The 15177-nt window shown below is 34.2% G+C and overlaps 1 protein-coding gene across 5 annotated transcripts in view; it reads right to left on the minus strand.

Annotated features, from left to right (window-relative positions):
- MAGI2 (membrane associated guanylate kinase, WW and PDZ domain containing 2) overlaps positions 1-15177 on the minus strand; it is a 1692369-nt gene that overhangs the window by 372173 nt on the left and 1305019 nt on the right. For 3 of the 5 annotated variants that reach the window (XM_074268480.1, XM_074268479.1, XM_074268478.1), the window contains exons 8-10: positions 9322-9443; positions 8798-8926; positions 6948-7130 (exon numbers count right to left, since the gene is read on the minus strand). In XM_074268480.1, coding sequence (XP_074124581.1) covers positions 6948-7130; positions 8798-8926; positions 9322-9443 — 434 coding nt within the window. The remainder of the gene's footprint in view (positions 1-6947; positions 7131-8797; positions 8927-9321; positions 9444-15177) is intronic. The other 2 variants (XM_074268482.1, XM_074268481.1) reach the window with 1 other exon arrangement.

Raw genomic sequence — 15177 nt, forward strand, 5'->3', positions numbered from 1 at the left:
TCAGTCTAAAATATGTCCCCTGATTGTGCTAGACCAGCAATACTTATACTCATCCCATAAGAAAGTGATTATCATCCATTGAGTTGTAAAAGTAGGGGAAGGGAACAATCACTTATAAAGCACTTACTGTATGCCAGCACTATCCTAGGTACTTACAAATATTATCTCATTTGATTATCACAACTATCCTAGGAGGTAATAGCTTATTATTTCCATTTTACAGATGAGGATACTGAGATGAACAGAGGTTAAATGATTCATCCAAGTTATATAGTCTGTAAGTATCTAAGGCAGAATTTTAAGTCAAGTTTTCCTTATACTAAAATTAGCATTCATACCCACTGTGACACCAGCTGCCTAATTAGATGGGAAATTAAGATTCTCACCACCATAAAGAGGCAATGATTGAGACAATAATGGTATGTCCTATTTATATAGCATTTTAAAGTTGACAAAGTTCTTTCCTTACATTTCTGTGAAATAGGGAGTATAAGTATAATTATCCCCATTATACTGATGGGTAAACTAAAACTTAGAGAATTTAGATGACTTAAGGAGTGGTGGGAAAGACATTTGAACCTTGGTTTTTTTAACTTTAAATTTGGTCCCCTCCCAACTTGAAGAAAGATAAGTGCTTAAGATTAGAAATACTAGCTTGCAAAAGAATCTGGGCCTTCTGTCTATTATCTCAATGTTATACAAATAAAAATGGGATGTGAGGGAATTAAAGAAGAAAGTAGTAGTTTAAAAATCAAAACAAAACATCAGTATCCCTAATGTCAAACTGTGGTCATGGGGGAGACTTTTTGAAGAGAGAAAACTGATTTTCCCTTTTATGAAATGAAAACTCACAAATTTTAACTCAAATTAGCTGCAGAGGGAAAACTTGAAATATCACATCTGGAGAAAGTCTCAAATTATTGGGCCTTTCAGTTGCTATGGTTTTAAGCCACATTTCTTCATAATAATTTTTAATTAGATCATACTAGCATTACTTATAGTGTTTGAAAATAATTCTGAGGGGCAGCTAGGTGGGGCAGTAGATAGAGCACCAGCCCTGAATTCAGGAGGACCAGAGTTCAAATCTGGTCTCAGACACTTAACACTTCCTAGCTGTGTGACCCTGGGCAAGTCACTTAACCCTAGCCTCAGGGGGAAAAAAAAGAAAAAAAAGAAAAAAATTCTGGGAATGTATGGAATTTTAAATCCCGTGACTTTTGGGAACCATAGTAATTCAATTCAATGAAAATTTATTAAGCCTTTTCAAATAACAAGGTATTTTACAAGGACATCTATCCTAATTAGTGAGTTGGGTAGCTATCATCTATTTCCATATTGGTAGATAAGTAAATAGATAGATAAATAGATAGTACAGAACCCTATTTGCAAAGAGAGTACAGTTTTATGGGGAGGGGAGGAAAACATACAAATAAATGATTATGATACAAAAGAGAATGAGAAAAGTATGAAGGTGATTTTCTGGCCAAGTAGTATAAGAAGTATGAAAAGGGAGAGACTACATTTAATTTCATTAATTATATTACATTAGGTGAGGCTTCATAGAGTAGGGAGCATTATATTTGGGCCTTGAAGGAAAGGAGGGAAGCCAGAGATAGGCAAAAATAAATTAATTTCAGGTGTGGAAGATGTTATAAAACAAGATAGAAAGGTAGAACAGGGCAAGTTAAGAAAAATAATTGTAATATAAATGTACTGTTTGTTTGAAACATAGATTATTTGAAAAGGCATGAATGAGATTGGATAGATTTGTTACATTTTAGACAGTCTAGATTGCCAAAATTAGGAATTTGTGATTTATTTCCTGGACAATGGAAAGCTATTGCAAATTTCTTAGTAAAGAAGTAATATGACCATAAGAACATATTTTGAAAATTACTTAAGAATTCATATAATGGATGGGTTGAAATGTGAAGACAGTAGAGGCTGGAAGACACATTAGAAAACTACCATACTATTCTTTATCAAGAAGAGAAGAAAGCTCAAGTCTGAATTAAGGTATTTGCAAGGGGATGAAGAAGAAGTCTGAATGAAAAGATATTTCAGAAAAACTGATACAATATGGCAAAAGATTGGATATGAGCGATGGAGCAGGAAGAGCTTAGGATGACTTCAAAGTTATTGGCTTGAAGACTTTGAGGTTAATAGTAACAAATATATAGAAAGGAGAAAATTCTGAAAGCCCTGTGAGCCATTATAATTGACTCAACAAGGTATGAAAATTAAAGCAGAGGGGCAATGCATCGTGTTTCTCAGTCCTCCTGAAAAAAATGATTTAAGCTTGGTATATATCAAATCTCAGAATTTAATCCCTGAGTCTCAACATCAGACTTCACATATAATTTTTAACTGTCAAAGGGGTGAAATATTTGCAAACATCTTTACATACCTACTAATATTCAACTCAAAAATATTTGACAATACATCATTGATACCTTATGGTGATTTTTTCTTTGTCAAAAATGCATTTATTAAAATTTACTATAGTTTACTTCTGATATACACAATGGCAACCAACAATCTGACAACATGTTTAAGAAATAAAGGCAGACAATGCTGTTATTTAAAGAGAGAATTATAGATGCAGAGCTAGGAGGGACCTTAAAACTCATCTAGTTCAAATTATTCATGTATAAATGAGGAATGGAGACCCAAAGATTAAGTTCCTTGACTGGTTACATGCATGATAAGTGACAGAGATAGAATTCAAACCAAAGATTTCTGAACTCTCTCCATTCAAATTCACTGTTCTCCCCCATTGTACCAGAAAATTGTTATTTTGATATTTATTTAAATTATTTATACATCACCTAGTACATTGTGAAAATATAATGTTAAAACATTGTGAAAAAATAATTAAAAGCATCCAAATACCTGTGCAATTAAAAAAAAAAAGCATTATATGAGATCTAGGGATATTTCTCTCATTTCTGAATATGTTCATCAGAATCTGAAATCTAAGATTTAGTAAGCTATTTGGGCTCTAGGGAGAAAACAGAGTTTAATATGCTTTCTTTGCAAAAGAGCCAATTCTGTTTTGAGGAGCAATACCACTGTTGATAGTTAGTGAAGGGAAAAGGGGGACACACAAAAAAATTGTCCCCTTAAAGAAAATATGGTTTATGTGGTATAATGAAAAAAAATGAGTCTCAGGCCTGAGTTTCAGTTCCAGGCCCTGCCTTTAATCAGTTGAACAGCTTTGATTAGGTCCACAGAAAGTGTTGGTCAAAGGAGTTGGGTGAAGAGAAGGATGTCTAAAGTCCTTTTCTACTTTAACCTTTTGTTAGTTCTAAGCATAAAATTTCTTTGCTACAATAAAGAAGCAGTATTCGTGGGGGAAGATTACATTTAGGCCTTGAAGGAAAGGAGGGAAGAGAAATAGGCAAAAGAGAAATTAATTCAGGTCTCTATTATAGAGACACTTTTCTAAATTTTGGGCAGATGTTATGAAACAAGATCCACATCTGGTTTGAGATTTTCTTCTAGTATATATTGAATAAGAAGAGATGTTTTAGGAAATAGGAAATAGAGCATTTCAATTCACTTTCAAAAAATTAATGTTAATTAATGCTATTTTCATTGGCTTTAGGGCTTGAAGAGAACTTAGATATCCTCTAATATCCTCTCAGATTGGGAAAAAGGATACTGGGACTCAGAACCATTTTTATTAAATAACAACTCAATTCCACCCATGATGTTAAATGTCTACTATGTTCAAGACTCTGGAGTAAGAGCAAAATTGTCCTTTTACCTCAAAAACTTACATCCCACCTCCCCCAAACCATACAATAAATAGCAAAAACAGGATTTGAACTTAGTCTCTCTGAATTATAAGACTTTTCCTACTCAGAAGACCAATAAATAGCAAAAACAGGATTTGAACTTAGTTTCTCTGAATTATAAGACTACTATTCCATAAGACCGTACAAATAATAATAATAATTTAACTAATATATGCTAATATAACAGCTTCATCATATTTTATTATGAGAAATATGGAAAACTACTGTAACTTTTAACATATCATATATAACCATTATTATAAAGAAATAACATTTCATTGAGAGTTCCTACAAATAGATAGCAGATTAAAAAGTTACATCTGGGATTTTTACTCTTATGTTATATATTATCACTTGCATTGTGAGCTGGTTTTGTTATCACTTATTAAGTAAACTCTGAAAACCTTACACATGTAAAGACCTGGATTTCCTTGTGAAATGGAGCTGTCCTAGGTACTGGTGAAGGTTCTTCTTTAAAATGAAAACTTTCCTGACCATATCCTCCTTACTCCCAAGACCAAATGTTTTTTCTCTCCTCAAATACTTGTTATTTAGCATGTATTTAATAAATTTAAGAGGCTAGATTAACAACTGGATGTGTATTTTCTATTTATTCCTCATATGCTTATAGATGCATTGATTATCTTTTCCAATAGAATGAAAGCTCTTTGAGAGTAAGGATTGTTTTATTCCTGTGTTTTTATCCTCAACATTTAGCATAGGGTCTGATATTGAGTAGATGTTGAATAAGGCATGACTGATTGATTGATTTGAAACACCTAAGATAAAAATTAATGCTAAAGGAAGTGTACATGAAGAAGAGTTCTTCTGTGAAAACAGTAAATTTTAGTTTTGAATGATTTCTATTATAGAGACACTTTTCTAAATTCTAAATTTCTAAAATAAGAGATTTATGGATAAACTTCAGGGTATCTGGGGACTTGGGTGGGGAAAATTGCATCTTTATTTTCCCTAGAAATTCTAATAGAATTCTTACTGAATCCTATTTGGCATATAATATTTCCTTTGATCATTTAAAAACATTATTCTGAAAAAAAGGTCCATAGGTTTCCCCAGATAATCAAAGAGGTCTTTGCCAAAAAATAGAAAGATTCAGAATAGAATCTTTTTATGTCACAAAAATTATACCTCTTAAAAAAAGGTGACCTGGTTAGAGCAAAGAGAAAAAAGCAAGGATCTATTCTGAATTTGTCAAGTATTTCATTTTGCAAGAGAGACTTTCACATAATTCCCTCTTGCTCTATCCTTTACCTTTTTCCTCCAAGACTTTCCTTTTGATGCTAACCCCTCTCAACCCCCCAGTTATTATTAGTAGAATGACTTATTTGATATTTTCTTTTTGGTTTTTCACTGGCATGAACATAGTATGCTAAAAAAATATCATTGTATGAGTGGATGTAAAAGCATTTATTAAATGCCTACTATGCTTATAGCATTAGGTAATACAAAAAGTGGTAAGTGCTAAGAATGCAAAAAGAACAAAAAGCAAAGCAGTACACACTTTAAAGGAGCTCACATTCTAATAGAATGAAACATGATTTCAATGTGGTGTCAACTAAGGTGAATATTTTAATTTAGTGATGCAGAAGTCAGTTTAAATAATATCTTGAAAAAGCATAATTTTGAAAATTAGAAAATTTATTAAAAGCCATTTCATATAATTGGTCAGAAAGATTCAATAAAATATAAATCTCATTTATACAGATATATTTGATTATAACATAATAGTTTTGAGGCAGAGACAGAGACAGGTTATTTGGAACAAACACATATTTATGAAAAAATCAGGATAAAGTGTATTAGATGAGTGACTACAAAGTAATTTCCTACATGCATGTTTTGTTGCTTTAATTTGAGAGTGTTAATACTTGTGGGAAATGTTTGGTTTTGGTGATCTACTCACACAAATTGTTCAATCATTTTTACAAATATATCTACCAGTCAACTAACTAATCCATCAATGAAACAATGTCAAATAGATTATGGGGTATCAGAGAGAAAAATACCTGAATACATAAAAATCACAATTTTGTTGATTCTTTAAAAAACGTTTTAAATAGTATCTTTGATACAACAGATACAACTGAAGAGCTCCTAAGACTCATCTCTTCCCTCAAGCATTAACTTGCAAGAGCAAATACCAGTCCAAACATTTATATCCATTAAACATCTAAGAAGTCAGGAATAATACAACTCTGGAAAAACACTTAAATAAATATTAGGTTATCAAAGGGAACTGAATGGTTCTATGACTTGACTTTGCTCCTTCACTGCAGGATATTAGTTCTGTTTTCACTGACTTTTAAGTGAATTCACACAAGAAATCACATCAAAATGATTAAAGTTAAAAGCAGGGTAGTTGTACTAAAAACCTTTTAAAATGCCAGTAGTTTCAGTACAATTGTATACAATTCTTTGATATATATATTTTTTTCAGACTTCTTCACAATGATCTTTGCCTGGAAATATGCATTACAAACATATATTTTTTATCACTTTGAACCTCCTAAGGTAAGTTTTGCTTGGCTATATATAATGATGAAAACACTACACCACTACACATCTAATTGTATAGACAGACATTGCAATGATTACAAAATAATGCATAGTAAACAGTTGTATAGACACACATAAAATGGAATCATCTCTAGTAGCCTAATGTTAAAATAGAAATTTTCAAAAAATTTCTGCTTAATTATCATAGCTAATTGAAGAGATTTCCTTGTCAAGTTAGCAAAATAATATAACTTTGAAATTAACAAGAAAAGGAATATTGACAACACAAGTGACAACAATAGAAAATTTGAAACGTAATCATGAGAGAACTCTAAAATAAAATGGAGAAATATCTGCCTCAAAGACTATTCATCTTGTTCATAAAATACAGCAAACAAAAGAGAAATAAAATAAAAATAAATTTAGAATAATTTCCAAATTAAATAATTATTTTATAGGAGGTGAGATAAAAATAAATTTCCTTGGTTAAATTTTTAGATTGAATTTGTTTTATTCTTAAGATAACATCTGAATTCAAAATTAAATCAAGAAGGACAAGTTCTTTGTAGGTTAGATGACTTTAGAAATGAGATCTGATAGGCAGTTCAACTAAGGAAGTAAACAAATTACCTGTCTCCATTTTCCCATCTTGAGCAGCAGGTCCATCAGGAATTACACTTTTCACCTGAAGAAACTCATCAGGTTCATCTCCCCCAATGATGGTAAATCCAAAGCCCATGTTGCTCTTTTTCAGGATTGTGCTTAAGAAAGTGCCCTTCAGTTGTGATGCATCCCGGGTGAAAAGCGGCTTTTCTATATTGGTCAAAACAAGTAAAAGAAAAAAAAAAATACATAATACACACTTAAGCCAAGTCAGAGAGCAGAAGAAAACTAGCCACTAATAGCAACACAGGTGGTGGATGTGGTGACATTTTTATATTAAGCGAAATAAAGGGGTGGCAGTGGTGTGAGCATTCCAATAGAAACACAGATATTAGTATTCTAGTCTAGACTAAAGCAGATCAGCCATGACAAACTCTTGGACACATTCATCTCAGTTTTGGTCCTGAAATGGGTGGAAGCTGATGGAGAAGTTTGTGGGTTTTTTTTAACCTTTACAGGCCACTATTGCCATTTAGTAAATCACCTCTCCCAAGGCTTAAAGGCAGTATCTACCTAGCACCAAGGAATCCAGAGTTTCTATGACAAATTACAAGGTGTGTCATTGCTATATACTTGAAGGATCAATGGACGAATAATTTTTTTTCTCTCAGTGCTAAAGACTGAAGAGTGTAGAGATGATAGGAGCATAGATTTCAAATTAGAATGGATCTTATTGACCATTTAGTCCTCATTTTACAGACGAGTTAACTGAGGCTTATGGAGGTTAAATTCTTGGCCACAGTCATGACTACTTAGTTGTAGGAGAAGGATTTGAATCAATGTCCTCTGATTCCAAATCTAGCACTCTTTCCACTGTAACAAGAGGACATAGAAGAATTTTATCAATTAATTGGCATTGCAAAGCCACGCAACTGAATATGGAGACTGAATTTCTCACTTCCTGTCTTCATGTTTTGAGACTATGGACCTATTATCTACTGAAATATCTACTGACCTGCAGATGTTCAAGGTACTTCAAAGTGAAAAGCTTATTCATTTAAAAAAATTGGCTTTCTGGTTTTATAACTTATTACTATTAAGGCTAGAAAATATGTGTATTATAAGGTTTAGATAATTCCAGTGATACACATAAAGTAACATATCAATACTTTGTTTTACCATTGAAAATTCTCTGGTTGTATGCATAGTTTTGTTCATTAATACATTGACAATTTACCTTTTGGACTATATTTTGTGATAAAACATTTATAATTACATGTATATATGCAGTTACAGAGTGAAACTCCTTTACAACATGATGCAGAGAGACCAAATAGTGTCTTTAATAAGTTAACTGGGTTGCATTAGACTTTTATCATCTGTAATGATTACACTGAGTGAAGGGGAATGAACATTATTGAACTAATAGTACATCTAAACTTTAAGCAATGAGTTATGTTGCAATAAGGTTTTTCTGGGTCTATCTTATCTAATCTATCTATTTTTCTATCTATCTTTCTCTATTTCACATTTCTGTCTATCGAAAGCTTCAGGCTTAATTTTTTTTTTTTAAGCAAGTGAAGGAAACATAATCTTTTTCACCTATACAGATTAGCTTTTGTCTTTCACAATGACATTTACAATTGGTGAAATGACAGTCTGGTGAGCTTTACATCCATTTTCAATGTGCTACCATGGGGCAGTGTGAAAATTACTAACAGGCAAGAATGGGCCTTCCCAGGCTTCCAGAGCCTCTCTCCAGTGTTTTAATTTGTGAGAAAAAGTACAAAAAAATAGGTGAAAAGGTCGTGATGCAACTTATCCCACTACTTGGTACAATAGTGTAGCTAGGCCCAACAAGCGGCACTGGGACATACCATACAGACTGTACTTTCCAGCATTGTCGCGCCGATAGTAAGACAAGTCATTCACGCTGCGAGACCGCTCAAGTGCAGGGCGTGGGTGAACATATTTAGGCCTAGGTAATGTCGATGAGGAGCTGTCTACTGTTACAAAGGAGAACAAGCCTCATTCTTGGGCTAGGTCTTTTGTGAACAAAAAAACAAAACAAAACAAAACAAAACAAAAACAAAAAAAAAAAAAAACTTACGCGTCTCTAGAATCCCGACAATTTATAGTACTGTTCGGTCAAAGCCCATTAATCTTCACCCTAGCAACATGCTGTCAACTCCTATAAAATAATGCTCGAAGCCCTAATTTAATCTGTGGTTGCTAGATGCATTAGTTTAGAAACATAGTAAACACTGGCTAAAGCTAATAGAGAAAAAAAGCCAATCAATCATTCTAAAGAGTCTAAGCTCAAGGCGTTTTCCGAACAGTAGGCAGTTTGATAGACAATCCCCCCCTCCCTGAGCTGTGATATGCTGACATGGTACTGTACCTCGGAAACCTGGGGCCTGCAAAGGCTTTGTTCCAAGTTCTGTGTTGGGCATGTTATGTTGTTGTAGCTTTCGTTTGGCTTCCAGGACGGGGTTTTCAAATTGTGTTCTTCTATTTATGTGGCTAGAAAATAAAATTTCAAATTAGGAGAAAAAAATTGAAAAAAAATGCCACGTCAGGCGAAGGCATTTCATAGATGTGGTGGGATCAATCTCTAGATGTCTCTATGGAACATATGTATCTGCATGTAGTGAGGGCGATTAAAGACCCCTGTGGGAACTTGACATGGGATGCGCAACAATAGAATGATCATTTTTTTTTTATGCGCTTGACCTCTGCATGTTTCTGTTACAACAGGGACATTTTCATTGGCCTGTATCAACATTGTTGTCCCTAATTTATGCATGATTCAGATCAAATGAGGGCTTGAGTATACGCGTGCTTTCTGATCTACCGTGTCACCCTATGAAGCTTAGAAATAGACCTGTATAAAGAGATAGATGGAACTCCCAGGTAAGGAAACTTCTTCTACAAATGCAGATAACCACTTTTTTGCAACTTAAAAAGTTGCCAAGATACTGAGAGAATAAGTGACTTGGCTGCAGTTATATGTGATGTTATGTGCCACAGGCAGTATGTGAACTCTGGTTTTCCTGAGTTAATTCTCTATCCACTATTATTTGATAATTTGCCTTAAATGTATCCTGTAGATAAAGGACAGTCAGCAAACAGAATTCTTATTGGCTAACTTTGAAGAAAAGGGGGATCATCCATACTTTGCCAAAACCCAAATACTTGTGGAGACAAGGGTATAAAATGTTGGACAAGAGGAAAGAATATATATTTAGGAATTCAGAGATCATACTTTGGCTTATATTGAAGGATTTATAGACCTAAAATGAAGTACCTTAGAGTCCAGATGGTTAAGACAGAGAAAAACTGAAACTTAAGGGTTGGATTTCATCATAGAATAGTTCATTCTCTCTCTTCTTCTCCCTCTCCTCTCTCTCTCTCCCTCCCTCTCTCTGTTTCTGTCTCTCTCCCTCTCTCTGTCTCCCTTCCTCCCTTCCTCCCTGTCTCTGTCTCTCTCTGTCTCTCTCTCTGTCTCTCTCTCTCTGTCTCTCTCTCTCTCTCTCTCTCTGTCTCTCTCTCTGTCTCTCTCTCTCTCTCTCTCTGTCTCTCTCTCTGTCTCTCTCTCTCTGTCTCTCTCTCTCTCTCTCTCTGTCTCTCTGTCTCTCTCTCTCTCTCTCTCTCACACACACACACACACACACACACACACACACACACACACACACAGCCACTTCATAATGCCTTAATGTCTCGCTAAAACTACAAACCAGGAAGTCAGAAATGTAATAGTAAAATGAAGGGAACCAAACAACCCAAGAGGACTCTAACCAATTTACTGCTTTTTAAAATCAGAAAAGACCTTGGCAACTGATGGCGAAGGCAACTGTTACAAGAGAGTTCATGGCAACTGTTACAAGAGAGTTCATGCAGTGCATATCATGATCTAATGCTTTATCTGCAAAAGAGAGTCAGGTAACATTGCCATTAGCAGAATAAGGTTAAAAACAAGGACAGTAGAGGATAGCAGGATGCCTATTACACAATCTGATTCCTGCAAATCCAAGTTTGCAGCTTAAACTGTTTAATAGATTCTATTTTTAAAATCTTATTAGTACCCTGAATTTTAAAGAAACATAGACAGACCAAAATGATCTCATCTATTTAAAAAATAGACAAATTTACCCATTTTCTCCATTAAAATTAGTACAAAAATGCAAAAGTATTGTCTGTCTAAAACCACTGTGAGATATAATAGGGAATTCATAAAATCATTTATTCTACATAATGTAATTTAAAACTTTAAATGGAAATTTTTTTCATTCACAAAATTATCTATATGGAATTTGATGGCATGTGGGAAAGGACACACCTTATCAGTTAACATGTGGAAGATCTAAACAATTAATTGGCCTTTCTTCATGTGGGGTCTCATATTAAAGCTCTAGTTTTTCTCAGAAAAAGTGATGCTTGAGTTACTGATAATGACATTAGCTTAAAGAAACTAAGAAATCACATTTCTGTACTTTTTAAAAAGACAAGTTGAACCTACCTATATAGATAGATTTATGATCAATGAAATGGTACCTTAAAATAAATGTGATTGGCTTATTATTAAATAGTCCAGGGCAAATTTGCTTTCTATGTAATTTTTCTCCCTGGTGAAAAATGCTATAGAGAATTTCTGGAATTCTTGATGACTGCAGCTTATATTTTCAAAGAAAAAAAATAAAGAGAATTTCTTTGATGTCAATTGTAATCAGAGGACCTGGATTCAAATTTTAGCTCCGACAATTAATTACCAATGAGACCATAGGCAAATCATTTTACTTCTTTAAGCCTCAGTTACTTCATTTGTAAAATAGAAGTGTTACTATTTGTACTATCATAGGGGAACCCCTTAAATAGCAAGAGATACATAATCAGAAATGTGATTTAATTAGTACAGAAAAGTACTGGATAAGGAAAATCCCTCCACTAATACAAGTCAATATTTAGTTTTAGAGCTATATAGAGCACTGAGATTTTAGGTGACCTATACAAGGTCACTAATTTAGATTGGGCTTGAGCTCATATTTTCTCTACTTTGAGTCCCTTAATTCACAATGTCCTATACTCTGAATTTTTATTGTTTGTATCACTACATTTGATCCCTGTTATGATGGAATTTTTGTCCCTGTTGTAGAGAAGATGCATTGCCTCTCTATTCCTATGTATGTTCACTCTTTCATGTCTCTCAAAAGACCCCCAAATGCTTACAATCTACACTCTGCCAGACTCATTCTGCTTTTAGTTAGAGAGAGAGCTGGGACAGAACGGACATAAATTTGTCCTTTTTACTTATTCTGGTTAGTGATGAAGGAAAAAAATCAATTTAATGGCTTTAAAATATAGCAAAATGTAAACATGTTCTCTTCTCCTATTTGAATGGGTCCCAGTGAAACAAGGAACACTACCTCTCATGCATACATTTATCTCTTAGAACACATATTTTCAGGGACCTCCATAGAATCTTTTATTTATGGGAAAGTGTGTCATGGCTGAGGTATCTACAATCTCAAATAATTATTTTGTTAGAAAAGAATTTTCACCATTTGCCCTGTGGACATCATAGAGTTTAATTTTAAGATTCAATACAACTATTCCATACTGCATTAAAGGCACTTCCTAGAATTCCTTGAGAATGAAAATACCAATGAGTTATCCAGAAATCTGGCATTCTTGTACTCCCAAATAGTGGAAATTGAATGTTGGTTTAGTACTCTAAGCTAATTGCCAGAAACCATTTACATTGGACAAATGAAGTCATTCATTTAAAAATCTTTAAAATGCTCCCAAGCTCTCAATGGCCCATCACAAAGAAAAGTGATTGTCTATGAATAGGGAAGCCTTGTCTTCCTCATGCTTCCAACATGAATAGCTTAATTCAGTTTAGCAATGTTACTGTGGGTAGAGATGGGAATAAAGGATGTAAGGACAGAACACCATCATCATCTTCATTGCCTATCCTTTGTCACATAATTACTGTCTATCACACCCAGTTTCCATATAGTGACAGAGTCTGGGAAGCAACTCTAGAATTTCTATCAGGAGTTCTTACTCTTTATGACTATGTGCAGTCTTGTCACATACATTGTGTTGGTGAATCTTTATGGCACACAGAATTAGGTTCCAAGAGCCATACAAAATGGCCATACACTGAGGAGCCCTATTTCATCCTCAACTGGCTGAGCATGACAGAGGAGAGAGACAAACAGATACAGAGATATGTCCTTGAGGAAACTGCAGGGGACACATACAAAGATGAGGAGCCATTTCCTCCCTTTTGCCCACTTATCCTTTTAATTCCGTTAATTATAAGGGGGGAGGTCTAGTGTCCCTTGGAAAGAGAAATATGAAGCAAGTTTACATTTAAGAGCAGGGGTTTGCAACCTTGAATTCAGGAATTCGATTTTAAAAAATATTTTGGTAATGGTATTTCAATATAATTTGTTTTCTTAGTAATCTGATTTATTTTGTTTTAGGCACTAAACTAAACTAAATTAGAAGGGGTAGGGATGTTTCACTAGATTGTTAAAGGCATCCCTGACTGAAAAAATGTTAAGAATCATTGAAGTAGAAGAAGGAAAACAATAAAGAATTATCTTTGTAGTTATGGAAAGTTTTTCTGCCAAAATCTTTAGGAGATTATCCCTAGCAGAAATAATTTGTCTAATACCAGATGTGACTATTATCAATTTGTTTATTTCAAAGGCAGAAATTCTTAGAGCATTGGCCCTGAAATCAGAAGAATCAGAGTTCAAATCTGACATCAGACTCTTAATACTTCTTAACTGTGTGAACCTGGGCAAATCACTTAATCCCAATTGCCTTGCCAAAAAAAAAAAAAGAAAAAAAAAGAAAAAGAAAGAAAGAAAGAAAGAAAAGAAAAGAATCTTTCTCTTTTAATATTCCTCCACGCAAAGAAATAGCATGGTGTCTTGAAGAGATGGTTAGACTTGGAACCCTGGTTTTAATTCTACCTCTGAAATTTAGCAGCTGTATTTAGCAATTTATGGGACTTCTTTCAGTTTTCTTTTCTGTAAAATGGGATAGTAATAGCCATTAGTTCACTGGAGGAACAAATAAGTCATGGTTTATAAGTGCTCTCCAAACCTCTAAGCTCTGTTCATTGAGGGAAGTAGAATGGGTATTGAACTTAAATCAAGTGGAGTCTCAGACACTGATTAGCTCTTTGACAAATCATTTAAATTCTGCCTCAGTTTTCTCATCTGCAAAATGGGGATGAGATCACCTGCCTCCTGCTGTGATTATAAAGATCAAAGGAATAATATTTGTAAAGAGCTTTACAAATCTTTAAGTGTGATTTTAACTGCCGCTCCTCTTCCTCCTAGTGATTATATCATATAATCATAGTATGTAAATGTCTGACACATTCATACACCAGTTTCCCAAGACAAAACTCCACTGACATCATCACCAAACAGGGGCTTCTCTCTCCCTAGCCTGGGCAAGGAACCTCCACTTGGCACTAGAGACAAGCTATGGAAAGGAATGGATTTTTAATTTTTAGTTTCTTGTTTCCCATTCTGGAGGGGTGGGATGAAAATAAGATGATTGCAGATGGTTAGCTAAGTTCAGGATTTATGAGGCAAGTGAAATAAACGACAGAATGTTGGAACTGGACCCAGAAGATCTACATTCAAATCTTACCCCCTCTAATTCATCACAATTTATTCTCTTTCTGACTAGCCACACACTTATTCTTCCTACGTCTCACTTTCCTTATGTGTCAAATTAAGGCTTTGGACCAGATGGATTACTTTTAGTTCTAAATCTATGATATTGCAATTCCTCATTAAACAGAACCTCCTCTGTAGAAGAATCTTTTTAATTTTAAATGAGAGGAGAGGAAATTTCTCCATTCTCTCCTCCATTGCTCTCTGGTGTGTATTAAGGATGACACTAAGTTTTATGAAGAACCATGAATTATGTCCTTGTGGGAACCATATCTGGCCACAATATCCTAACTTATTTTGATTGCCAGCCCAAGAAATGGATGTGTGGGAAGGTTAGTGGGTGGTGTTTTCCACTAGTCTATTTCCTGGGCTATCAAGACAAGTCTACTCTTAAGTATATTAAGTCATATTGATGAAATTAGATCCAGTTCAATTCAACTTTTATTAAGAAACAGGCTTGTAGACTGGGAAAAACCCTGAATCAGAAATCTGATGGGGTACTGGCTTGGACAACTTGGAAAGTTTTATTTATTCACATGTGTTGGCTT

Source organism: Sminthopsis crassicaudata, chromosome 5 (genome assembly GCF_048593235.1).
Source record: "Sminthopsis crassicaudata isolate SCR6 chromosome 5, ASM4859323v1, whole genome shotgun sequence".
Taxonomy (NCBI): Eukaryota; Metazoa; Chordata; class Mammalia; order Dasyuromorphia; family Dasyuridae; genus Sminthopsis; species Sminthopsis crassicaudata.